Source organism: Podarcis erhardii, assembly GCF_964252035.2.
Source record: "Podarcis erhardii genome assembly, chromosome: 5".
In the NCBI taxonomy this organism is placed as follows: domain Eukaryota; kingdom Metazoa; phylum Chordata; class Lepidosauria; order Squamata; family Lacertidae; genus Podarcis; species Podarcis erhardii.
The window spans coordinates 65590824-65617746 of record NC_138509.1 but is presented as its reverse complement, the minus strand read 5'-3'; the positions used below and the strand labels follow the sequence as shown (position 1 = coordinate 65617746).

Below are 26923 nucleotides of genomic sequence, written 5' to 3'. Positions count from 1 at the left end.
TTTGCTATCAATTCACCATGCAGTGAATGCGGCTTTTTTTTTCTTGGAAGCTAACATTTTGTTTCTAATTTCACCCTCCAGTCAACACACAAACTGAAGTAATAGAGCCAATAACCACAACTAGCCTCTTGTCCTTTTCCTGAATCATTTCTGGTCAGACAGGTTTATACTGCTCATTTACCATAGTTACACAACCCCAGCTGAGCTGCCAGCTGGCAAATTCAGGAAGCTGTCAATTAAGGGTGAAGTTTGCTTTCACTTCCTATGTTTCTAATTTGAACCCTTGATTTGAATTTCAAAGCCAATGTGTAAAAGAGCTCAAACACAAAATCTGCATGTCTGTTGTTGTTTTGAAAAGATATATTCAACATTTTAGTTATGTAAAATAGTCTGGCATGGTTTTGCTGCTGCGTATCACTCATTATATTGGATATGCACTAGGGCAGTTCAAGAAAAGAATTTTACAGCCGTTGTCCTGGCCCTCCCTGCCGAACAAAGAACTCAAGCTCCCAGTTCAGTTTCTGCCAAAGTCTTCAATGCATAAATCAGATCGGTGCAGAGGTAAAGCACAGATTAATTACAAGGTGCAGCAGGCACACAAGAGATATAGATACAGTATATGGCTAAGCAGAAGCTAAGCCATTGATCCAACAAGCCATATGCCCCCCTGCACCTTGCTTTTTGAAGGGCAGGGCGAGCACAGCATTTAGTGCAGCAAGCAATGGGAATCTCTGGAGTGAGCAAACAAGCGGGCACTCCTCCCTTTATACCTCAACTACTCCCTTGCCTATCCTCTCTCAGCTTGACCCTCCCCTCATAGCTTTGCCAAACCCCTCTGTGAAGCGGCTCTCCCCCTCCACTAAACAGCTCACCTGAGCCCAAACTGCTTGCTCACTTGCCTACCACTCTGTTATCATGCTAGAGTTGGCATGGACACGTACTGGTGGTCACGCAATTTGCAGCATGGCAATAGCCTTTTTAATATGTATAGGAACATACATAGTACAGTGGTACCTCGGGTTACGAACTTAATTCGTTCCGGAGGTCCGTTCTTAACCCGAAACCGTTCTTAACCTGAGGTGCGCTTTCGCTAATGGGACCTCCCACTGCCAGCACGCGATTTCCATTCTCATCCTGGGGCAAAGTTCGCAACCCAGAGCAACTACTTCTGGGTTAACAGTGTTTGTAACCCAAAGTGTTTGTAACCCGAGGTACGACTATTCTAAAATTATAGAGAAGAAGTTTGTAATCTCAGCAGAGGCATCCTGTGAGGGCTTCTGTGGTTAAAAGGCAGCCTTTCCCTTTTTTATTTCTCCCCTCACCCCCGCAACTAAGTCCCTCATGACAATGTCTGAGGAGAAAATTGTAGAGAGCAAAGGGAGTTCTGGGCCCAGCCATAGCTTGGATAGACAAACATAGTTCCTCTCATCTAATCCCATTTGATCTCCTATGCTCTCACGAGTTTAGAATTCCAGGATATTGGGCAGCATATGCAAACTAACAAACAAAAAACCACATGGAAGAGCTGTCCCCATGTGCATGTTGATAACTCTGGCCTTTACTGGCTGGAGGAACAAGAGGCTACATTAAGGGGTTTGGCTAGCTAGAGAGCCTTTCTCAGCTCTCCTTCCATTAACTTCCTTAAGTCAACTTTTCTTAGGTTCCAAGTCTAAGTGTTTAAAAGTTGTGGCTCAAATTAGAACACGAGTGTCAGTGAGTGCATATAAGGGTTAAAATTCCTTGTAGGAAAAGCCCTTCGAACTGCCTTTGGGCCTGCTCCCCAACATTTGAAAGTCAAATCCATAGGTATTTCCATTGTTTGCCTAGCAAAAGGAAATGTCAGTTCTGCTGCTTAGCAGGCTGCTTCAGTACATCTGGTGTGGTATTGACTATTCTGGCAGTGAACTACACTGAGCCATTTCCTTCTTTCTGGCTACTCAGGTTGCATTCCTAAAAGGTGGAAGCTTTAAGCAAGTGAGCAGGTGTCTGTGGCTACTTTGACAACACTGGCTATTTTCAGACATGACTTGAAGGAGCTACGTCTACCTGCTTTTCTTGCAGGGCAGTCCTCCAACTGGAGTTGTGGCCACGTGTGCTTACCATACTCTTCCTTCCCCTTTCCCATATGACTTTACCAGGATGTTCTGCTGCCTTTTTAAGCAGCTGGACTGGTTAGACAGGGAGCAGATTGCCAGCAGTAGCGGTTGCATTCAAGCTGTCTTCCTGAGGAGAAGGGGGTGGGTGGGAAATTTTCTCCTTGCAGCACACATGCTTGGACTCTTCTGTGCTTTCCTGCACACTCAGTTGTTGGCTCAATTCCTCCTAGACGGCTTGATGGTGGCATGAAAAATAAAGATGCAGCGGAGAAAGACCAAAGAGGATGACACTCTGATCACAGATGAGCAGGATCTCCAGGAGGCCGGTTATGGGAGCTTAAAGACCACGGAGGACTACATATATGAATTCATCACCTTGGGCCCCGAGAAAGTCTCAAAGCAGACCACATATGAAGGCTTTGCTGATAACTATGGGCAGAATATAGAGGATGCCAAGGGTGGGAGGCAACCCATGAGTTACCTTGAGGTCCCACGGGTAAGAAAAAATTACTTGTCTTTTTTAGGGTTGAGGAAGAACTGGCTGCTTAGGTACATATTTTCTAGGCAGGGGTGGGAAAACTCAGGCCTGGGGCCAAAATCAGCCCTCTAATCCTCTCTGACTGGCCTTCAGGACTCTATGTGCCAATCTCCACCCAAACCCCCTATTCCCAGGACTCAGGACTCACCCCTCACCAGCCCTGCCTTGAGTGTTTTTGCCTCACCATAAAGTTGTCCTTGGACTCAGATAATGTCTCTTATCCTTTGTACAGTAGACTACATTCCAGTCACACAAAAATTAGAAGTTCCTCCTACACACGCACCCCTTCCTATCTTCCAGGGCCAGTGAGAAGCGTGGCCCAGAAAGGAAGAGAGACTTAGGGAAAGTTCAAAGGGCCAGACAGAAAGGCTCTAAAAACCACATGCTTTAAAGTTAGAGGCACATCTGCTACAGCAGGGATTCTCAAACCATTTTCCTCTGGGCCACACTTTCAGAATAAAAATTTGCTCACACCCCATTTTTAAAGTGATAAGATACATTGGAAAACAAAAAGAAACAACTAGCAGTGCTTTTAAAGATCCATATCCTGCAAATAAAAATAAAAATATTTCTATCCTATCCTATAGGATATGTTTAAATATTTCTTTGATTGCCTCTGAATCTTCCTGCCGCACTTGCCACCCTCTCCTGCCACACCAGTGTGGTGCACAACACTCTTTGAGAACCACTCTTCTAGACAGTATTGTTACAAAAGCCCGGCGCCTGCCTCCTCTCTCTGCCAAGCAGTGACCAGAGCGCATGGGGTCACAGGCACACATACAGGGTCTGTGTCCCTTCAGAGAACAGAAGGCACAGTGGAGGCTGTCGTGCTTTAAGAAATAGGGTTTATTTGTCTATTAATACCTTCCATCTGCATGGAGGGCGTCCAGATCTTACAGCATGGCCCAGAGCATGGGCAGGCAAACTAGGGGCCGGATCCGGCCCAATCACCTTCTAAATCTGGCCCACAGATGGTCTGGGAATCAGCGTCTCTTTACATGAGTAGAATGTGTCCTTTTATTTAAAATGCACCTCTGGGTTATTTGTGGGGCCTGCCTGGTGTTTTTACATGAGTAGAATATGTGCTTTTATTTAAAATGCATCTCTGGGTTATTTGTGGGGCAAAGGAATTCGTTCATTCCCCCCCCCAAAAAATATATATAGTCCGGCCCCCCACAAGGTCTGAGGGACAGTGGACCGGCCCCCTGCTGAAAAAGTTTGCTGGCCCCTGGCCCAGAGCATTGCAGGCAGTCCTTCCTTCACCCTCACCAAGATGGACCTCCCCTTTCTTCCTCTTTCTTTTTCCCAGAAGCCACTTGCCCTCCCCCAGAACAGTTACTCTGGCAACCTTCCAACTCTCCAGTCTCTTGTCACACCTGGGGCAAGGAGTTGTTGTAATGTTGCTCTCTGTTGTAATGCTAACAGCTCTGCTCTTCCCTCAGCCAGCCAGACTGGTTTGCATAAGGCTGTCCAGGAATCCCCCTGCAGTTTCTTATTCTCCCTTCATATCACAAAGAACCCCAAATCCTAGCATTTATTAATTTCTAGGGTTTAGATGAGTCCCCCCTATTTCTATAACAGTATAATTCTATAGAGCCCTATTGTGGAGGAGGTGAGCAGGGATGGGGAGGAAGGTGTTTTTGCCTTCACACTTGAACTGTTGGGAGAAGAAAGGTACAGTGGTACCTCTGGTTAAGAACTTAATTCGTTCTGGAGGTCCATTTAACCTGAAACTGTTCTTAACCTGAGGTACCACTTCAGCTAATGGGGCCTCCCACTGCTGCTGCACGATTTCTGTTCTCATCCTGAAGCAAAATTCTTAACCCGAGGTACCACTGTATTGAGGCGGAACAACCCAGCCCTCCACCAGCCAGCATTGTGATATCAGACCTGACATGAGAAACCTCTGTTCTCTAGCAACAAGACCTAGATTGATTTACACCCCACTTTATGTGAGTGGGATTCCACTCATGCAAAGGGACTTCCTCTTCTCCCCCTTGAAAAACCCCTTGTGTCTCACAAAAGGCTGCTCTAGTAACAGTTCCCGAACCCTCACGAGCAGATTTTGAGGGGCACTGGGGCGGGGGGAAGGACAAAAAAATGAATTTCTGCCAAGCAAGTAGAAATCTGTTCTGCTCATGCACACAGCTTTGAATACAACTCATGGTTACTGTATATGACTTGTATATTATTCAAACTAGCTTGTCCTTATTGAGGAAGGATGGGGAATAGGCAGATTTGGATGTAGTAGTGCAAGGTGGTAAAACTGGGCATGAGAAAAGCTAAATGGTAGTTGGGTCAGCCCTACTGTGCAACAAAGTGAAGCTGGTGGCTTTAGGAAGTGGAGTTTAGGGGAACAGATGAAGGTACGGTAGTATTTGGTGTCTCATGGAGGGAGACTTTTTCAAGTGCTAGCAGGTGATGGTGCCATTTGGTGCTCTGTTTCAGATGCAACAATGGCTTGAGCCAACATTGATAGGTTGTTTCATCCCTCTTCTAACTCTGCAAAGTGAGACGTTCAGCTACAGGACCCTCTTTGAGGTTATGGTAATAGTTGTGGAGGGCTGAGGAGAGCCATTGATTGTATTAGCACATAAATGATAAGCCATGAACTTTGCATGCATCCTAATTGTTTCCACTTCATGTGAGTGGGCAAACAATCTATAATAGCTTAAGGTTGTGTCCCAATCCAGGATTGTGGTTTGTTTATTCTAGGCAAGCCAGGATTCATAAGCCAGCAGCCTTGGCTGACAGCAAGGCTAACCATCTTGGTTTGTTAGAGAGAACAAGCCGTGATTCCAGGATTTTCCTTTCCAGATGATTTACCCACTTGCATGAAGGGTATAGTGAAACAGATTAGGAGTGATCAGGCTGCGTGCATCAGTGTGCAGCCCATGCAAAGCACAGTATATTAAGCCAATGTTCTTGCTTTGGCGTTATGGGCAAACACTGCCATACTGAGAGATTCAGCACTCAAGGCTGGAGCAGCAAATTCCTGCTTCTTGTATTTTGGCGATGATTTGGACTGACCAAAAATGATAGCACCATTCTAATCTCATTTCGACAGCTAGTACTGCTGGACTGAGAAATATGACCCTATTTACTTTTTAATTCATTACTAACATTTTGTTTACAGAGGAATAAACAAGCGCCATTAAGCCATGCTGTAAAGAGCACTGCGAACCTCTTCAGTGATGAGACAGCCAGGATAGGTAAGAGAACACTGTTCATCACTAAATGCACAAGCTGGGTAAAGATTTCTGAGATCAGCAGGACTTCCCTTTTGAAAGGATATCATAGAATCATAGAATTGCAGAGTTGGAAGGACCCGAGGGTCATTTAGTCCAACCCCCTGCAATGCAGGAAGCTGAACATGTAGTTCCCCATCCAATTTGAAACCATACCAGAACCTACTTAGCTTTACCAATGTGCTAGCAGTTTTATTGCTGCACCACTAGGAGGTGGTCATTCTTGAAGCAATGCTGCCTCAGTTCCTTTCCATTGCTCTGAGAACTCAGCAACTCTCTTATAGATACGTTTTACAAGTTTTTGCAGATTTTAACTTTAAGTACGTTATTCAGGTTTTAATTTTTTGGTTTTGTAACAAGTGCATATAAAACCCCCAAAAGTTCAGGAACACAGTGACTGGAAAATTGATTTGTGCATGAGTTCCTACTCCTATCTGCTGAAGTATTACTTTTCTCAACATAGTCAAAGTTAACCCCCCCCCAAAAAAAATTCTCTTTTCTGTTCTGTTCTTAGATAGAACCATATATGATATTGAAAGGCTGAATTTGTTTTGAATGTTTTGTAATGTCGATCCATCTTTTTCTTTAAAAAATCAGTTAAAAACAAAACAGAAATGTGATTTTCCTGTGCATTTGCGTGCTCTAATTGGACAGCAGGAAAAGGTGATAGGTAGTGCAGCAAGAGTGAGTCCCTAGTCTGTTCCTACCTTTCCTGTAGCACCCCGCTGTCATCTAGGATTCCCCTATGTCCACTCCATGCTGTTCCCCATACTTAGGATGTGACAGAAGTTTAGGGTGACTAATTGCCTTCCTACTTGGCTTACTGCTGATGTTATATTTGTATTGTGTGTGTGTGTGCTTTGTCTCAGACTTTATTCTGGTATGGGAATCAGATTACCAGAATTTGGAAGGACAAGGTGATGTGGCTGAGAAATCAAATCGAAGGCAGAAGAGATCGCTTGAAATACATAGTGTGTGGCGAGAGAATTTTCTGAAGAAACTCCAGAAGAAAGGGATTAGAATGGAAAAGGTAACCGGACTCTTCTGTTCTAGTATTTTGTGGGTTTTGTTTTGGTTAAGTGCTGGGTGTAGCAGGGTGGGGGATGGAAGAGACTTATTCTTTTAGCTTTTTCTTGATTGTTACTGATGCCCTCCTCTTATTTAACCCTTTTAAAGTTCCACTGCTCAAAATTGTACCTGAAGAGTGGAGGGCAAAACAAACTCAACTGTAAGCTCAGCTCCAGTTCCCCTCATCAACAGAGCCCTACTGGTCAAAACTGTGGCTGTGTTTGATTACTCACAATTAAAAAATTAAAGCATAACAATACGGGTGGGTCAATCTACATCCTTTCTGTAAATAGAAGTCCCAATACCAACATTTTGTGTATTTATTTTATGGAATTATTTACACCCTGCCTTATTTGTAGTCCAAAACATCTGGTGGGCACCAGATTGGTGAAGACTACACTAATGCAATGACATGGTTTCAGATATTTTTTTCCTACTGCATCAGTGGTTTATGAATGTGTCTCTCAGTACTGTGGATATGACTATACCTTTATGGCAGCCTTTCTCAACCTGTGGGTCCCCGGATGTTTTGGGACTACAACTCCCATCACCCCTAGCTAGCAAGGCCAGAGCTCAGGGATGATGGGAGTTGTAGTCCAACAACATCTGGGGACTCACAGGTTGAGAACCGCTGCTTTATGGGATCAAAGCTAGTAAACTCACTTTTGGGAAAGGAAAAGTTGAGATTAATTTCAGCATAGTATAGCTGTATGAAAGTAATGGAAACAGCTGCCCTATGATGCAGAGGGCTACATACATTTGTCCTCAGCTGTAGAAGATTGCTTGAGTGCCTCATTAAAAAAATACTTGTCTTGCAAAGAAACTCCATGTAGTTGACTGACCCTAATGCTTCCCATCTCCTTTTTCCTTTCTAGCACATTGCCCAGAATGCAAGGAAGCTGGTGCACTTTATATTGCTGAGCGCTCCTTGGAGTGTGCTCTGTTATTATGCTGAAGACCTCAGGCTGAGGGTTCCCTTGCAGGTGAGAATGTTATGGAGCTTAAATGCCAGTGGGTCAAACTTTGTTCTCTGCTTAGGTTGTAAGTTTCAAGGTGGCAATGCTTCTGAAAACCAGTTGCTGGAAACCACAGGAGGGGAGATTGTTCTTGTGCTTGAGTTCCCACAGGCATCTGGTTGGTCACTGTGCAAACAATATGCTGGACTAGCTAAGCCAGGTCCCTGCAGTGCTTGTCAGAAGCCCAGTCCTGTTCTTGGCATGACAGCGTAAGTCCAGCAACTCTCTTAGCCAATCTCTTGCAGAAGCTGGCTTGACTTGTTTTTTAGGTCTTGCTGAATCCATTAATCAAACCCCACATTTACTAATACTAGAAATTATGGGGAGAACCTGGCAACCAATAATTTTAGGAGAAAGTTTCCACCTGCAAACCCATAACAATGCAAACTGCAAATGGGGCGGTAAGATTGTTGTTCCTGGACTGTGTCTTATCAGACTGCAGGTGGAGGCGGGGGGTTGCATATATAAATGCTACCCCATTAAAAAGGTTTTCTACATAACATTCTATGTTGGAAACAAGAGTAGGCAAGAATCTGATTGTGGAATCTAGTTTCTATGTACAGGCTTTTGTTTTTATTAGGCAAAAGGTTGTGTCATTTGGTCCTCCACCCAAAACCCATGGGTCCCCTCTTCCCTGAAACTGGGCTTGAAAGAAGCATTCTGTTGTAGCCAATAGAATAGTGTTACAAAAGCTGGGTGCCTGCCCCTCTCTGCCGAGTGGTGGCAAGAGCCCAAGGGATCCCAGGCACACACAGGGTCTATGTCCCTTTGCAGGATAGAAGACACGGCAGAGACTGTTCTGGCTTTAAGAAATATAGTTTAATCACCTATTTCCACCTTAAGTCTGCACTGATCTTATAGTATGGTCCTTTCCTGAAGCAGTTGTGCAAGCAGTTTTGCCAGCATCCCCTTCCAGCTTTTCTTCCTCCTCCTTCTTCCCGGAAATCTCTTGCCCTCCCCCAGAGCAGTTACCCTGGCAAGCTCCCAAATTCCCAGTCTCTAGTCACACCTGGGGTGGGGGGGAGGAGTTCCCTTGTATTGTTAATGGCCCTCTACGAACCGTTGCTCAGTCCCTGCTCCTGCCAACCTAGCAGTTCAAAAGCACGTCAAAGTGCAAGTAGATAAATAGGTACCACTCCGGCAGGAAGGTAAATGGCATTTCCGTGCACTGCTCTGGTTTCGCCAGAAGCGGCTTAGTCATGCTGGCCACAGGACCCAGAAAAACTGTCTGCAAACAAATGTCGGCTCCCTCGGCTAGTAAAGCGAGATGAGTGCCTCAAGCCCAGAGTTGTTCACGACTGGACTTAACTGTCAGGGGTCCTTTACCTTTTACGAAAAGCTTGGCCTATCGCTCAACATCCAAAAAACCAAGGTGCTGCACCAACAAGTACAAAACAACCCCTCTGCAGTGCCACAAATCCAACTCAATGGCATAACGTTGGAAAATGTTGATCACTTCTCCTACCTGAGCAGTTATCTTTCCACAAGGGCCGATGTTGATGCCAAAATCCAGCATTGCCTGAGCTCTGTGAGTGTGGCTTTCTCCCAGTTGAAGTGCAGAGTGTTTGAGGACCGGGGACATTCACAGGGAAACCAAAATGCTTGTTTACAAAACTATCATACTACCAACCTTACTGTATGCTTGTGAAACATGGACCACTTATAAACGCCATCTCCAACTCCTTGAAAGTTTCCATCAATGGTGTCTCCGAAAATTTTTACACATCACTTGGGAAGACAGGCGAACTAATACCAGTATACTGGAAGAAGCAAAGATCACCAGTGTTGAAGCGATGATTCTTCAACATCAACTTCATTGGACGGGTCATGTTGTGTTGATGCCTGATTATCGTCTTCCAAAGCAACTACTCTATTCAGAACTTAAAAATGGGAAGTGTAATGTTGATGGTCAACAAAACAGTTTAAAGACTGTCTCAAGGCAAATCTTTAAAAATGTATTATAAACACCAACAATTGGGAAACACTTGCCTGCTAGTGCTCCAATTGGAGAACAGCCTTTACCAAAGGTGTCATGGGGTTTGAAGACACTCGAACTCAGGACGCAAAGGAGAAATGCGCAAATGCACACTGTGATCAACTCCTGCCCAGAAACCAATGTCCCCACTGTGGAAGGATGTGTGGATCCAGAATTGGCCTCCACAGTCACTTACAGACTCATTGTTTAAACCGTGTTTATGGAAGACAATCTTACTCGGCTACGAGTGATCGCCAAAGAAGAAGAGATTGTTCTTTTGATAGCCATAGCTCGCCAGGTTGGTTTGCATAAACAGCCCAGGAATTCCCTGTCTGGTACATATCCCCATTAATCAAAATCCTAGTACGGTATTTATTCATTCTTAGGATTTAGTGGGGACCCCCCCTAGATCCATAGCAATAGATTCTCTCTGTGTGTGTGGTACCCACAAATGGGCCCAAAAATGTTGCCAAACCCTGCTTTAACAGAACCTCAGGTTCTTTCACCTTCTGCTTGGTCTTGCCTGTGTTATTTCTCTTTCCTCCCTGTTTTGTATGCAGACTATTAAGAGTGTCCCCCTCCCTGCACCTGCTTAGCATATACAGTAGAGTTATCTGTTGTTTTATCCCTCAGGTTGTGCCCAATATTCAGGCTGTAGCTAACTGGTCTCACAGGTTGCTGGTGAAGCTGGGCATCCCCAATATGCTCTATGATGAGGTTCCTAACTTTCCCTTGGATTACTACACCTGTCATTTCAAGGCAAATAAATTACCCTGGTAAGAATTTGGAATTAATTATTCTTTGACCCACCCTCTTCCCAAATTAGAGCAGACATTCAGCTATATATAAATGTCACTATTTTGGTTTTATTTGCTCTTTTTGATTTTCCACTATCTGCTGCTTTCATGTAGCACCTTCTCGTTGCTTTTATTGATGTTGGGAGATGGCTTTTGGAAAGCTCCCTCAGGGGCTCTTCATGTGGATTACCTTTTAGGATACATCTCCTTCTGAGTCTGCTTACAGTAAACCTTAAACTAATCTTTAATCTTAAAAACCAAATGAACAACATAAATATATTAAGAAATAATCAGGATCCCTCCAACAAGGCAGTTGGTGATAGAATGAGGCGGCCGCATGAGGCGGCTGATAAATAAGTAACTGGGGTCAACAGTGCCTCACAAACTATATGTGAGGATCTGAGGGCTTATGTACACTTTCCTTTCCTCTGCTCTTTCCTTTCCTCTGCTCTTTCCTTTCCTCTGCTCTTCCGAACTCCTTTTTTTCCTGCTCTGGAGCTTTCTTTGCAAAAAGCTGATCTTTAAAGCTCAGTTGGAGCAAACGTCAATCAACAGAAAACCCAAATTGACATTTGCTCCAATTCAACTATAAAGAGCGGGTTTTGTGGAGAAAACTTGGTCAACACAATGCACCCCCGCACGCTCTGACACGGAGCATTAAAGCATGGACCTCTGCCTGGAAAGAGCGTGGCAAAAGCTAAGTGTGAATAAGCCCTAATTGTCTCAGAAGTTTTTTAAACACACACATTATATTTTACCAATAACTTCTCCTTTTCTCGGGTTGCATACACATTGCATATACATTTAAATCACATTCAAAGTACATTTCTCCCCTCAAATAATTCTGAGCACTGTAGTTTACCCTTCACAGACTTACAGTTTCCAGTAAGTTTTAACAAACAACCATTTTCTTGAGGGAGAAAATATGCTGTGAATGCACTCTAAAGTTTCAGTGTGTATGCAGCCTTGGTGTTAGAAGTGGTGGGCTCTAGGATTTCTGAGGCTGCCTCTCTTGACATTCCTGGTGATCTTCATATGTGTCTAGTCTTTTTTGATCAGAGATCTATAGTCTAGACCATGCAGTATTCTTCATATTTGTTAAGGATTAAAAACTATTACAGTGGTACCTTGCTTTTCGAACATAATCCGTTTGAGTTCTGAAACGTTCGAAAACAGAAAACTCAATAGCCGACAGCTGGGCCTCAGGATTTTGCACTCAGCAGAAGCCGCGTGGCATGTTCGACTTCTGAGGCATGTTCGAAAACCGAAGCATTTACTCTCGGGTTTACGGCATTCAAAAACCAAAATGTTCATCAATGGAGACGTTTGAAAATTGATGTATTACTTTATTTGGGATTAAAAGCAATTATTCTCTCCTGCTTTGAATTTTCAGTAAGTTGTTGTTGTTGTTAATATTAAACATTTCTCTCCAAGGTTTCTTGGGAGTGAACATCACGATACCTTCTTCAACACCACACAGCGACACAGAATAGTAAGTCCCAAGTCCACATGGTGAAATGAATGCAAGCCTGGTGAAGTATGCAATGGGAACTAGAACTTGACTGCAGCTTCAGCACTCTTGATGGGTTTTGATATCCACCCAGTATGGTTACTGACTGGGCACAGAATCAAACAAACAAACATTTCACTTTCCCCCCTCATCCTGGCCTTTATTCTCTCTCTCCTTATTCAGTTTTTATCTGCTATTTTCTTCTTTGGTTGTGACTTTTTCTCCCTTCATCTCTCTGTACAACGCCTGGCCTGTTTTGCCATTTCATTGATCTCAAGATTCCCTTTCCTACTTCTTAACTGAGTGTAGCAGGTAGATTTATCTGTGATGACATTATGTTAAAAAGGGTAAAGAAAGAAAAACCAAGTCCTGTCATCCAAATTAAAGTATAGCCAGATTCCTGATAATGAGAGAAGGAAATGTAAAGTGAGAAGTAGAATATGAACAGTTAATCAGAATGATGGTGGAGAGGTACTATTGCAGATTTACTTTTTTAAAAAATATGGATGATGGCTGCTAACTGTAGAAGTCAAAATAACCTCTTTGTGCTTCCCTTCAGCTATATGAGATCCTGGCCACCACGTCATATGGCAACCCAAAGGCAGGGCAGGTTGGAATAGAAAGGCTGCTGAATGAGGAGGTCTTCACAGCTGCATTCCCATTGCATGATGTAAGTTGGCAAGTGCTCTTCCTATTCCACTTTCAAATGGGTTAGTTAGCCCATAGTGACACTGAAATAGAAAACAGGGAGATTTGAAAACATGAGCAGGCTGGCAGTGGCGTCAGGCGAAGGTCTTTCCATCATCACCTGCTACCTGACCCTTTCAAAAGTGTGGTGAACCTTTGGCCCCCCAGTTGTTGCTGAACTACAAATCCCACCAGCTCTGTCTATTGGCCATGCTTACTAGGACTTGGCGCTGTAGGTTAAACCACAGAGCCTAGGAATTTGCTGATCAGAAGGTCGGCGGTTCGAATCCCTGCGACGGAGTGAGCTCCCGTTGCTCGGTCCCTGCTCCTGCCAACCTAGCAGTTCAAAAGCACATCAAAAAGTGCAAGTAGATAAATAGGTACCACTCTGGTGGGAAGGTAAACAGCATTTCCGAGCACTGCTCTGGTTCGCCAGAAGCGGCTTAGTCATACTGGCCACATGACCTGGAAGCTGTACGCCAGCTCCCTCGGCCAATAAAGCAAGATGAGCGCCGCAACCCCAGAGTCGGCCACGAATGGACCTAATGGTCAGGGGTCCCTTTACCTTTACTAGGGCTGATGGGAGTTATAGTTCAGCAACAACTGGAGCACCAACGGTTCCCCCCACCTGCTTTAACTGGAGATGCCAGGGTGCCTTCTGTATGGTAATGACCCTGCCACTGATTTTGTGGAAATGTATGTCTCCAAGGACATCACAAAACTGTTCACTCTCAAGTATACAATCTTCCTGAAACATCAGGATACAGGACGTGCTAATTATGTATATAGGGAACAGGATCCTATGTAAAGTCTAGAGTGGGAGTTGTATACAATGAGCTCCACTTTAGAGTGCACTTCCTTGCTGCAGACTGCTGTTTATATTGGCTAAACAGTTGTGCCTACATATTACCATAGATGGCAAAGAATCAAATGATCTCTTTTAAATCTTCAGCTAGGTCTTTTAAGTAGGCATTTTGCTCCTTTACAATACTGTAGTAATTTCACAAACAGAACTTCATTAAACCCAAGGTGAGGCTTCTTCAGGTATCTGCAATGGCACAGGAAAAGTGAAACTAAAGTAATTATTTTGGCCCTAGGCAAATGTTACGGAACATCACCAAATGCAAACAAATAGATATACTGGATTCTTTCCTTGTAGCCTAAAAACACCAGCCTTATTTGGCTTGCATTTGCCTTTGATCTGTCTGCATTTGGAATGGAATAATGATTTGCAGGACTTGCTGAGCTTTCAAAATCTGAGTTCTGACCTACTTTGGGAGCTAAACAGCTATTTGCTTTATTTTAAAAATAAGTAAATTTGATGTAGCAGAGTTTGAGAACCCTGGTTTTAAAGCTCATGAATTATTCTGACTGTGCTGTAAATAGTTGGGGGGAGAAATTCAGTTCAGTTTGCATCACAATGCGAGCTTACCCAGTTTGTTCTTTCCAAAGCAATACATGAACCAAAACGCAGCCGTCCTTCAGAATTTGCAATTGATGTGGAAAAATGGGAAACTGGACTTAAGCTTGGAAAGAAGAAAAACTGAGTGAAACCAAATTTGACAGATTCCTTCATCCCTAGCTGAGTGTAGAGCATCTGACAGGGTTTTGGCAAGCAGAACCCACCCCTTTCAGTTATCATCTAAATATCTCATTGATTGTTCGGAAGACAAACAATATACTTACAGTTTTGGATTTTGTTCATGCAATTCTGTGAAAGAGTGAATAGGTTTAATACTGGGCACCCCGTTTTCTCTGTTACAAATGAGGAAGCGTTGTTTTTTGGTTTTTGTTTTTTAAGTACATATTAAAATCGTGACCTATTCATGAAGGCTGCAATTGATTATTCTATTTTAAAAAGATACGTTATTCAACTCTTAACAGGGAATTTCTGCAAGTTAATATAAAACACAGCACATTTTAAACGAATCTGTACTTGATATGGGTACTTTCCCTCTTCTGCCAAAAGGGTCCCTACAAGATTCCCCAGAAGGAGATTCCCCATATTCAGCTAAATCAGAGGCAGATTCTTTTCCACTACTGGGCCCAGTGGAGTAAGTGGAATAAGTACCAGCCATTGGATCACATCCGCAGGTACTTTGGGGAGAAGATTGCTCTCTACTTTGCCTGGCTTGGTGAGTAAAAGGCTGCTTATGTCCATTTCCCTAGCATCTTGTTCCAGTGCCAAACTGAGCCCAGCGTGGTTATTCTGAAATGGATTTCCCTTCCTATTTGCTCCATAGGCCATAGCTGTCAACGTTTCCCTTTTTTAAAGGGAAATTCCCTTATTCCGAATAGGATTCCTTGCAAGAAAAGGGAAAAGTTGACAACTATGTCCATAGACATGGGCATGTCAGTCAGTATAAACTGTTAGCTTGTTCTCCAACCTGGCAAAAATGTGCATTTTAGTAAGCCAGGTAACTGGTAATGGAGAACTGGGGGCACTTCAGCATTACAGACTTGAACTGGTTTTGTAGTCATTCCCTGGAACTAAAGGAATTATGGTTCACTGGAGGAAGAGATCTGGAATCTCTGACAACAATATAGTTGTCAACTATTCTATGGGAAAAGGCATGACTGGGTAGTATAAAACCAATATAAGTCTGTAGTGTAGAATAGTGTTTTAAAAACGTGATTCATTTTGCTGTATGCAACTAAGAAAGTTTGCCCATGGAGGAAATAGATCAGTGCTTTTCTTGCAGTCAGAATGCACCCATTCACATCCCTAGTCTTAGCACTTAGCTATGCTTGGAAATATAAGCCTTTTTTGTAAGATGGGTCCTTTCCACAAAATGAATTAAATTGGTTCTGGCTTTCTGGAAAGCAAGTTGGTGATGGGCAACAGCTAGACATAGGTAGCGAGGGCTCCCCTTCTGCAGTTCTAATATGCTTTTACCTCTCTTCATTTAGGTTTCTACACTGGGTGGCTTTTGCCAGCAGCTGTAGTGGGGACACTAGTCTTCATAATAGGCATATTTATGATGCTTGATGACATCCCTACGTAAGTTCTAATTTCTTCTCTTCTTTCTCACATTTCTGCTTGTAAAACCATTGACAAGCCATTTGGCTTTGTAACCCCCGGCTTTTTTACAGATCTGGAGCAGAATGTGGCAGAGATTTTTGCTCATTAGAAATAAGTTCCTTGGGGATATCAATAGAATGTGAATGGTGGCTTTGCCTATGCAGCTAGTGTTAAGTAGTACCTAATGTGGCCATACCTATCCTTGCAAGAATGGGAAAGGCAGCCTTAGGAACAGCAAGAGCCAAAGGCCAGAAAAACAAAGTGTTTTTTGAAGAGAAGCTATGAGTCAGTAATTTTAATGTGGTGGGTTAATTGCTTTTTTCCTACCCTTTTATTTTTGCTCCCATCTGCACAACAGGAAGGAGATCTGTACCAGTGAGGGGAAATACAACATGTGCCCACTCTGCAAAGTCTGCCCCTATTGGAACCTCTCCACCATTTGCCCAATGTTTCAGGTACAGTTTGTGGCTCTGGGACAGCACTGATTCAAGCATAACGGTGAAGCATTTGTCAACACTTCATTAAAGTCATGTGTTAGATTAGGAGTACGTTGTGTGTTCTCAGATAAAGGGTTACACAGAAAAGTACATTGGATTTACTGTGATATGCTGATCTTCTACACTTCCATGTGGTTCAGATAGCCTCCTCCACGCTTACTTTGCCTTGAGCCTATGTACTTGCCCACAGACTCAAGGCAAGACATCAGCTATGTGCTATCAGCTTCCACGTAAAAAATAATTTGATCCAGCGTCTGTTCATGTAGCATTTGTTCACCAGCATTAAACTGATACTCAATCTTTCACATTGCGTAACACAACTTTTTGAACTCAGGGCTTGCTTTTAGTGCATAATGCAACTAGCTCCGCCTTTATCTTTTGGGGCCAAACTACATGCAACGTCAGCAGGCCCATGTCTTAAAATGTAGGTTTGCCTTTAAATGCATGTAAAGTGGGTGGCTGAGATTTAAAGGGACTTGTGGGCAGGGAAGGTTTAGCAGGAACCATGTTTGTCCCCCTTTGCTTCTTTAAACCACACCCCTGCTCCTCACTTTGTGATTTGGGTAGAACTGCATTTTAAAAACTGGGCTATCTGTAGTTTGCCCTTGATACAAATTCAACTCTGTCCCAGTCTAAGAGTGTCTCGGAACATGCTTAAGTGCAGCTCCTTCCCTTTTCCCCCTATTCTTTTCAGGCTGGTCGCCTCTTTGATCATGGTGGGACTGTCTTCTTCAGTATCTTCATGTCTTTATGGGCAGTCACATTTCTTGAATACTGGAAGCGGTTGAATGCTACCTTGACATACCGCTGGGACTGTTCAGACTTTGAAGATATCGAGGTACTAGCCTTGGGGGGGGGGGCTCTAATACCACAAAAGCCCAACGGTGACACAGAGCCCACTTCAGGTTTCCTTTGTTGTAGGAACGTCCACGGCCCCAATTCACTGCTATGGCACCCATGACAACCACAAATCCAATCACTGGAGCGGAGGAGCCCTATTTCCCCACACGGAGCCGTTTCAAAAGAATCATGGCTGGATCAATGGTCATCATCATGATGGTGAGGGAGCTGCTGTTTGAGGGTGGAGGCGTCAAATAGGATGCAATCCTCTTGAGTAGGGATAGGGGAGCAATTTGATACAGTTCACATTTAGTGGTGAATCTATCTAATCTGCACTTTCAAAAACAGCATGAGAACTGAAACACAGGCATCATTTGAAATTCGTACTTATCTGAATTTTGCAATGCAGCTCTCCAACCAATGTTTACAAAAATGCATACATTAGGTAAAGGATGTGTTCAGTTGAATATATTAGTGAACATAACATAAAAATGCATTATATTAAGTCTGCTTAAGTCCAAGTCTGCTGTGGCTGTGGGAGAAGCCAGAGCCTCATGGGTGTTAATGCAGTGAACCCCACTATCATAGGCTCAGGTTGTATATATGTGTAAATAAACCATATATCATAAAGACATTACAGTCTCTACTGTGCCTCATTTCTAAAAGGAAACACATACCCTGGGTAAGTGCACCTGGTACCCCTTGAATCTCACACCACTCAGGGAGATTGAGATGGCATGTAACAATATGTTATTTCTGCCCTCACTTCCTCTCTCTTGGTTACCATTACTACTTCTTGCTTTTTGTTTGGATCAAAAGCCAAGGAAAAAGCCACTCAGAAGGGAGGAAATCACGGTATCTATGTCTGTTGTGGCTTCTATGGTCATTATTGATGACTGACTCCTCACTGACACTCTTCTGCCTCACTAAGGGCAGTTCCGCACAACACATTTAAAGCATATCCAATGCACATTTAAAGCCGACGATTCCCACCAAAAAATCCTGGGAATTCACTGAGTGACTTTAGGCGAGTTGCTATATCTTGCAACCTAACCTACTTCACAAGGTGGTTGTGATAAAAAGTTGATTCTATGGAGGAAAGACGTGATGTAAATGTAAACAGATAAAAAGAAATAAAAATCAGATAAAACCACATGCCACCTTGAGCTCTTTGGAGGCAGGAAGGATGGATATAAATGTAAGTAAATAAGTGAAAAAAAGTCCTCCCCAAGTCAGATCCATTTACAATAATAAGACAGCAAACTCATATTATTAGTACTCATTCAGCCTGGTTCTGTCTTCAGATTGCTGTGGTGGTGATGTTCCTGATTTCGATAATCCTTTACCGGGCCATCATTGCCGTAGTTGTAGCCAAGTCTGGGAAATACCTTCTTGTAGCTTCGGTAAGACACTTCCATGACTCTCTACCACTCTAGCTTAGGTGTGCTATTTGCATTTGGACTTCACATTCTCTCCTGTTTCCCCCTCTTAGGCTTCTCGTATTGCTAGCCTCACTGGCTCAGTGGTGAACCTCCTCTTCATCCTCATCCTATCAAAAATTTACACTTCACTGGCACTTTTTCTTACCAAGTGGGGTAAGTAGGCCGTATCTGGAAACACCGAAGCAGGTTCTCAACCTGAAGGTGCAGCTTCTTGAACCAAAACATTAAACCGGGGCTTGAATTTGTGGGAGAGGGACAGGGGCAGGTAAATAGAAGATCTTTATTGAAATCCACAAGCCTTACTTCCTAACTCACCCTAATATTAACTAAATTGTGCCTTGCCATAATCTTCTAAAAGCACCAGCTAAAGTGGGTGGCACTAAACATTTTTATGGTGGTGCATAGAATTTGGAATCCCCAAAAGAGGATTTTTTTACTATCTTCTTAGTGCTTGGTTTAGATCTTTGCTGTGAATTTTGGATGACATTTTGGAATATTGTCTTGCTCTGACCTTTATAGTTGTTTAAAAGTCTGCCTCTTATTTTTCCTGCACATTTTTCCTGTTTAAATTTTGGGATCTTGATTGCATGAGCATCTCCCTCATTAGTAGGCAACCCTCTACAGACATCTGCACTCAGTTCACAGGCATCCAGAGAAGGGTTTGAGTGGGTCTGGGGGCACAGCCTCACTCTCCTTCCATACAGTACCACTACATGTAAAATAAAGGCATGAATATGGCTTAAATCAGAAATTACAAGAGTTGTTTTTCGTCCATCTCAGCCACAGTATTTAATTAAACTAGAAGGTACTTGCAACCCACAATGTGCATTAGAATTCTGTGACACTGAGATGGTTGGGGGTGGAGTTTGAGTCACCTTTGTTCACTTAAAGAACTAAGGATGCTCCTGTTGTGATTTACCACTGAGAGGGCTTGGAAGTTCCCACCATTCTCGTGGTACTCTATTATGTTTTTTCTTCCATAGAGATGCATCGTACACAGACCATGTTTGAAGATGCGTTCACCTTCAAGGTGTTTGTCTTTGAGTTCATCAATTTCTACTCCTCTCCCATCTACATTGCGTTCTTTAAGGGCAGGTAAGCTGTTTTGGAGATGGGCAGCTTCTCTAAAGTGGATGCCATTTTCCTTTGTGGCCTAGGCATACTTGAAAGACTCATCTGCACCATTGAAATATGCCCCTACTACACGCTCAAATTTGTATAATACTGTATCCTCCTTCCCCATAATTCTGTTTCCATAACATGAAATTGAATCTGCATTCAATTTAGAGAACAGGACTGCTTTCATTAGTGTGGGAAGGATACAGACATACTATTGCCTACATACTATTGTAGGTGATTTAACCATGGCCAAACTATGAGGAGAGCCCTATCTCTTGGCTGTGCTGTGAGAACAGGATGCTGGACTAAATGGACTATTGGCCTCACCCATCAGGCTCTTCTTAAGTTCTGCCCCCCCCCAACAATAAAAAGCTCTGCAATGTTTTTCAACACTGGGTCTCCAGGTGTGTTTAGAAAAATCATTAAACTGCCTAACTAAATCTATACATATATATTTTTCTATGGTGTAGATGTTGGGCTGAAACTCCCATCATCCCCAGTCAGGTTAGTCAATGGCCAGGCATGTTGGGAGTTGTAGTCCAGACATATCTGGGGACCCAAGGTTGAAGAGCAGTAGTCTAGGCCACACAGAAAGAGAGTGGAACTCAAGAAGGTGAGGACTTCTAGCCGTTCTTTTGAAGTTGTGGTCTTGCTCCACCACTCTTACCTTCATCCAAGTTAAATTCAGTAGCAAAGTGATGCTTCTTCTGATCCAGCCAAGTCTCAGATGTAGCAAAACTCAAAATTCAGCAGGAATTCTAGCTGCAAGTAGTTGCTATTGATAGCCATTGAGGAAAAAGTGAGGCCCTGTTGCCATCTACTGCCCAGAAGTAGTTATAATTTATAATGCGAATCCTCAGCGGTGAGTATTAAAAAATCAGACTGGTTGTAGGTGAACACAAGACTGAATGTGCCAGCTATGTTAGTTTGTGATGTTTGCAATGACCTGGGGATCCTGAATCCAGGCATAGCTGGAAGGTTATGGTGGAAAGACTGATTTCTTCGGGTCAAACTAAATATTATGCATAAATAGTAAAACTCTACAGACCTTAAAAGAAGAAAAAGAAGCTATTAGGAGGTAGTGGTTTGAAGTAGAGAAGTCCTGAAGGAGATCTTGACCTGTAAGTAAATGTTGCATATAAATGTGTGTAATAAAATCAATTGGACCATCTTTAGGACACATCTAAAAACCTGGCTACCTGTGAGGGTGTGAACAGGCAGGGGAAAGGTTAAGCACCTCTCAAGGGTTCTCTGCTTCAAATTGTCCCTGGCCAAACTGACATTTTCTAAAAAAGAAAAAAGATGAGGCCCTTCTGGTTGCTCTGCAACCTGCAGAGATCTTTTTGTGCATTTTCAGTAGGGAGGCTTTCTTATTGAATTAAGGCAGGCACCAGCACTGATGGCATTTTGGTGTCTGCTAAAAATCATTTGTTCTTTTAAGCCTTTGTTGGACATTGATATTTCGACCCAATGTTTGCTTCCATGTTATTTATTCTGTAAATAAGTTTTAATGTTGTTTTGCACACCACCTTGTGATTGTTGTATGAAAGACAGTTTAGAAATCATTAAAATAAAAATCAGCAAGGGATCGTTGCGTATTCTTATGTACATGCTTGGAGAGAGGGCGGGGAATTCCTGCCCCCCTTTCCCTGTAATGTGCTTGGACCACCTGAAGTTAGTGCTTTTCGGGATTATTGCTGTACAGTGGAACCTCGTGTTACGTACCATCCTCCTTGCAAACGCTGCGGGTTACGAGCTCTGCTAACCCGGAAGTAGATGCTCCTGGTTGCAAACTTTGCCCTGGGATGCGAGTGGAAGTCATGTGCCAGCTGCGTGGCAGCAGCAGGAGGCGTCATTTGCGAAAGTGCGCCTTGGGTTATGAACAGTACTCCTCTTTTCTATGAGTCTGAGTTGGCTGTGTTGACTGTGTTGGCTGAGCCATTTGAGGCAGCAAATTGTATGAAGGCGCCTTGCGATTGGTTACAGTAGATGGCATTCTGGTCACTGCCAGCTTTTTTTCCTGTGGCTTCTCTTTATGCACAGAGTAGGGTGTTTATGCCTCGTGTAAAGAAAGACCTTGTAGCTGACTGTCTTGGCCTTTTATTTTTATACTTTCTTCACCTTCAGGTTTGTAGGCTATCCAGGATGCTATTCCACATTGCTGGGTATCCGCAATGAAGATGTAAGTATCTAAAAAGAGAGCAGTGCAGGACATGGACTCTAGAAATAACAGCTGATTAGGGGTTGTTTTGGGTGGCTGGCACCATTAGCAGCCCGTAAGGTACCTTTAAGACTGGAGTTAAACTCTGTATAATAAATGCAGCAATAAAATAAAGAAGGCACCCTCTTTGCCAAGGAAACAGGGTCAGCCATTCCAAAGGCAGAGGCCAGATAAAGAGGGCATCAGGCTCAATGCCGGGAGTGGATGTTTCTCTAAAAACCAAAATAATCCCTCTTCTAGCTCCATCTATCCAATGTCAAGTGCTTTTAGCCAGATTATTATTATTATTTATTGAATTTATATCCCACCTTTATCCTTAAAGAGCACAGGGCAGCAAACAGATATACCATTTAAAAACAAAACAAAGCAGAAACAGATTTAGATGTTCTGAAAGCAATTACATTTAAGGACATACAATTAAGAAGACTCATTTATTCATTCTTTCCTTCCCCGATGTTTTAATGTGGTGGGAATCTTTTTAAGTAGGCATGATGTGCTCTGAGACCCCAGTGTTTGGTGTAGAGATTCCCAGGGGAGTAGAGAATTGAGGTTTCCTTTTCACCAGCAGCAAATGAAGTAGCTAACCTGTCTCTAGACTGTTTCTCTACAGATGAGGGATCACATGACTAAATGCTTCTCCATATAATTGTTTATCTGCTGCATCATCCTTCTAAAGCCTCTCTCTGTTTTCTCCAGTGTGGTCCAGGTGGCTGCCTCATTGAACTTGCCCAAGAGCTGCTTGTCATCATGGTGGGAAAGCAAATAATTAATAATGTGCAGGAGCTCCTCATCCCGTGAGTCTTTGTGATCTTGTGCTTTGCTGCAATGGACTATCCAGACGTGGCCAGACCTGTAGAGAATCAACAAGATGAACAGACATATCATTCCCCAAAATATATAGATTTTCACTAATGTATCAATTTTTGTGCACATTTCCCCCTAACATAATATACATTTTTGTAAAGGTTTGGTTGGAGAACTGCATCATAAAATCTGGGTAAGTGCAAATTTTGAAGGAAGGCTATATTTTCGTTCTCATATTGTTTCAGGAAGTGCTAATTTGATATGCTGCTTTAAATGCAAACTGAATAATTTTTTCTCCTCCATCCCTACCTCAAGATGTTGTGGCACTACACCTCTGTCAGCCCTAGCCAACATGGTCCAGTGGTCAGGGAGGACAGTAGTTGTAGTCAAACAGCTTCTGAAAGATGCAACATTAGTTACTCCTACCCTATAGATTCAATTCTGGGACTAGATAAAAACTCTGTCTAGGCCTAGATGCAGACATGTAGCCACTAATTGATCGTCTCTTGTTGAACAATAAGAGGGCAAAACCTGAACATGTTTACTGTGTTTTCTTGCTCTCCACAGGAAGTTGAAATCATGGTGGCAGAAGCGGAAGTCTCACTCTAAAAGGAATGAGGGCCAGGAAAGCTCCACAAAGCAGCTCTGGGAGAGTGATTACGAACTGCTGCCCTATGAAGGGCTCTTTAACGAATACCTGGAAATGGGTACGAATCATTTGGGAAGGAAGGAGATGAGCAACTGAGGACAGTTCCCTGACAGTTGAGGGCTTAGTCTGTGTAAGTGCGTGAGGCACACTGAGTCCTGTATTTCGCTTTGACTATACCATGTTCTCAGGTCAACCGTTCTGGTTCAAGAGCACTTGTGCTTGTTCCACTCACCCACCAGTTGGTAGCCCTAGAGGAGTGACAATTAGAATACATGGGGTCAAAAGCTTTACTCAGGTCAAAAGAGTGTGTGCATAACCTCCTAAGAAAAGGAACAACTTAGCAAATGCTATCCAAAGTTCCTGTGGACAGAATTCTTGTATGGGCTCACCTACATTATCTCCTGCGTGGGATTTCTTTGTGCTTGCCTTCCCTTATAATGTCTTCTTTCTTTCCTCTTCAGTCCTGCAGTTTGGCTTCATTACCATCTTTGTGGCCGCCTGCCCCTTGGCACCTCTTTTTGCCTTGCTCAACAACTGGGTGGAAATTCGCTTGGATGCTCACAAATTTGTTTGTGAATACAGGCGGCCGGTTGCTGAGCGGGCCCAAGGCATGGGCATCTGGTTCCCTATCCTGGAAGTCATCACACACCTGGCAGTCGTTAGCAATGTGAGTAGCGCTGGGTCAAGGTTCTCTGCGTGCAGCAATACTGAGCTGACTTAACAGTCTGACTTAATAGAAGGCAGCTTCCTGGGTTGCTATGACTTTGCAGAAACTTGATACACATGTTGTGTAAAGAAGTTGGAGTAAGACAGAAAAGTGGGTGGATGTGTTCCATTTAACACCTGGAAACGAAATGGTTCTTTAGACAGAGACTATTATTGTGCCTATCTTGTTCCAGGCCTTTCTGATTGCCTTCACCTCTGACTTCCTCCCTCGGCTATATTACCAGTACACTCATGCCAGCGATCTACAAGGCTACATTGACTTCACCCTGGCCTATGCCCCAAAATCTTTTGTCCTGGAGCACAATGTCACATGCAGGTAGGATCTCCCACTTTTCTGTCTCAGCTGTCTTCCTCATGGGGGACACTGGACAGGTCCATTGCTTCAAAAATTAAACAGAGGGCAGGTTCTTGAAAAATAGCTTGCCTATTTTGGGACAAAGTGTTTTCTCAGAAAATCAGATAGTGCATGATTTTTTAAAAAATTGGAGGGGAGAATCATGGACCACGGCACATGGAATAACATACCACATACTGTCATAAACATCTGGTATGGCAACCATCCCTTCTAGGAGGACTAAGTGCTGTGTTGGTGACCCCTGCCTTATGCAGAGTCTGACCATTAGCTTCAATATTGTTCACAGTGACTTGGCAGCAGTAGTCCAGGGTTTCAGGGGACATTCCCAGTCCTACTTAGAGATGCCAGAGACTGAACCTAGGATTTTCTGCATGCAGTGCATATGCTCTGCTTCTGAGCTATGTTCCTTCCCACCAGGCTTGTTCCCAGAAAAGCATGCATAGGAATTGCAGCCCTGAAAATAAGCATCTTTTGGCTCCCCCCCCCCTTGCTATAACCAAGTGGACAGACAACTTAATATTAATCTTTAGAATGACAACCAGGATCTGAATGCAGAAAATCTACTCAGGTCTCTGTTAGTTTAACTAAAGGGAATTTAGTGGTGGCTTACAGGAAGGCATGGAGAGAAGCAAGACATTTAGTTTGTTTCCTGCAAATGTGTGGTTGCTATGCTGACTACTTCAGGGCTACTCAGCATACCTCTTTAACTTATAGCTCTATCTCCTCAGGTACAGAGCATATCGAGAACAAAGTGGCAGGTATTCACTAGCTTATTGGAATCTACTGGCAATCCGCCTTGGCTTCATAATTGTATTTGAGGTTTGTTTCCCTCCAAGTGTCCCCAAAATGCTGCTCTACAAACAAGAGGTCCCATTCACATCTACCCACCTATTACAGCACTTACCATATTTGGGCAGTCCTGTTTGGATTACATCACATGGTGGTGGAAGGAAAGGGGTTGGGGGAGATGAAATGGTTACTGGAATATGCCCCTGCCCCAAAACATAACTTTTTGCACCGGCTCACTTGTTGTTTGCAGTCCTAATGTCATTATTTGTTTATAAAGACCCAGTGTCCTACAGTAAGGTAAAGGTAAAGGGACCCCTGACCATTAGGTCCAGTCACAGACGACTCTGGGGTTGCGGCGCTCATCTCGCTTTATTGGCTGAGGGAGCCAGCGTACAGCTTCTAGGTCATGTGGCCAGCATGACTAAGCCGCCTCTGGTGAACCAGAGCAGCGCACGGAAACGCCGTTTACCTTCCTGCCGGAGCGGTACCTATTTATCTACTTGCACTTCGACGTGCTTTCAAACTGCTAGGTTGGCAGGAGCAGGGACTGAGCAACAGGAGCTCACCCCATTGCAGGGATTCGAACCGCCGACCTTCTGATCGGCAAGTCCTAGGCTCTGTGGTTTAACCCACAGCACCACCCATGTCCCTAGTGTCCTACAGTACAAGATGTCATATGTTGACTGGAGCCTTGGAGACAAGGTTCAAATCCCACTCAGCCATGAAACTCACTGGGTGATCTTGGGTCAGCCCCTGTCTCTTCACCTAACCTCTCTCATACGATTGTTATGAATATAAAATGGGGAGGGAATAGAGTCATGTACTACACCTTGAGTTCCTTGGAGGAAAGGTAGGATATAAATGTAATAAATAAATAATCCTCTCATTCTGAATTCATTTCAGATATTGGCACATAGGCAACTCTGTTGTTAGTGTGTAGGACCTTAAAAAAAAAATGAGCCAACTGTGGTTGCAAAGAAGCTATTTACCCACCTTAAGTCGCAGTCTGGGGGGAAAAGGCAGGTGATGATGATGATTTCAGGAACCAGTGCTGAGATGGCTTTGATGGAGCTGCCGTTTCTGCAGAATTTAGCAGCTACTGCAGATCTGGTCCAGGCAAGATGTTAAATCGCTCCAACTGGATGAGGTCATTGCTACATCCTGGTCAAGAGTCTACTGACAGTGCCACCAGGATGTGCCTTGTTCTGTAAATAATCTACAAATGCACCTTGGTGCTTGTGGAAGTCCTCTATCCCAGCTTATTCAAAGGGAAATGGAATTTGTATAGTAGAGCAATCTGTATCCCATGGATAGCTTGCTCTGTGCTGATCTGTACGTAGTACAACACTAACTACTTTTCTATTGAGTTTCGATGTAATAAAGGTGTCACATTTTAAGACCACTGTAGTAAAGCTACATGTGCACTAGTCCTGCTTTCTGGGAGACAGGAGATCCCTTATCATCTTTGATAAAGCACCCCTTAATTGGTGAGATAGGCTCCAGTCATATTTTCACTGCAATTCC

General features: G+C 43.5%; 1 protein-coding gene across 3 annotated transcripts in view; it reads left to right on the top strand.

Moving 5' to 3' along the window:
* The window catches only part of ANO7 (anoctamin 7), a 34061-nt gene that overhangs the window by 2919 nt on the left and 4219 nt on the right, over positions 1–26923 (top strand). The window contains exons 1-22 of one of the 3 annotated variants that reach the window (XM_081864106.1): positions 427–561; positions 2327–2592; positions 5771–5846; positions 6752–6912; positions 7826–7933; positions 10575–10717; positions 12173–12230; positions 12808–12918; positions 14905–15070; positions 15846–15936; positions 16316–16412; positions 17149–17292; positions 17376–17513; positions 18599–18697; positions 18787–18889; positions 19720–19831; positions 21983–22037; positions 22773–22870; positions 23448–23587; positions 23991–24196; positions 24429–24571; positions 25339–25429. In XM_081864106.1, the coding sequence (XP_081720232.1) occupies positions 2356–2592; positions 5771–5846; positions 6752–6912; positions 7826–7933; positions 10575–10717; positions 12173–12230; positions 12808–12918; positions 14905–15070; positions 15846–15936; positions 16316–16412; positions 17149–17292; positions 17376–17513; positions 18599–18697; positions 18787–18889; positions 19720–19831; positions 21983–22037; positions 22773–22870; positions 23448–23587; positions 23991–24196; positions 24429–24571; positions 25339–25429 (2577 nt within the window). In that variant the 5' untranslated portion in view covers positions 427–561; positions 2327–2355. Of the gene's footprint in view, positions 1–426; positions 562–2326; positions 2593–5770; positions 5847–6751; positions 6913–7825; positions 7934–10574; positions 10718–12172; positions 12231–12807; positions 12919–14904; positions 15071–15845; positions 15937–16315; positions 16413–17148; positions 17293–17375; positions 17514–18598; positions 18698–18786; positions 18890–19719; positions 19832–21982; positions 22038–22772; positions 22871–23447; positions 23588–23990; positions 24197–24428; positions 24572–25324; positions 25430–26923 lie in introns of those variants that run through there. The other 2 variants (XR_014157082.1, XM_081864105.1) reach the window with 2 other exon arrangements.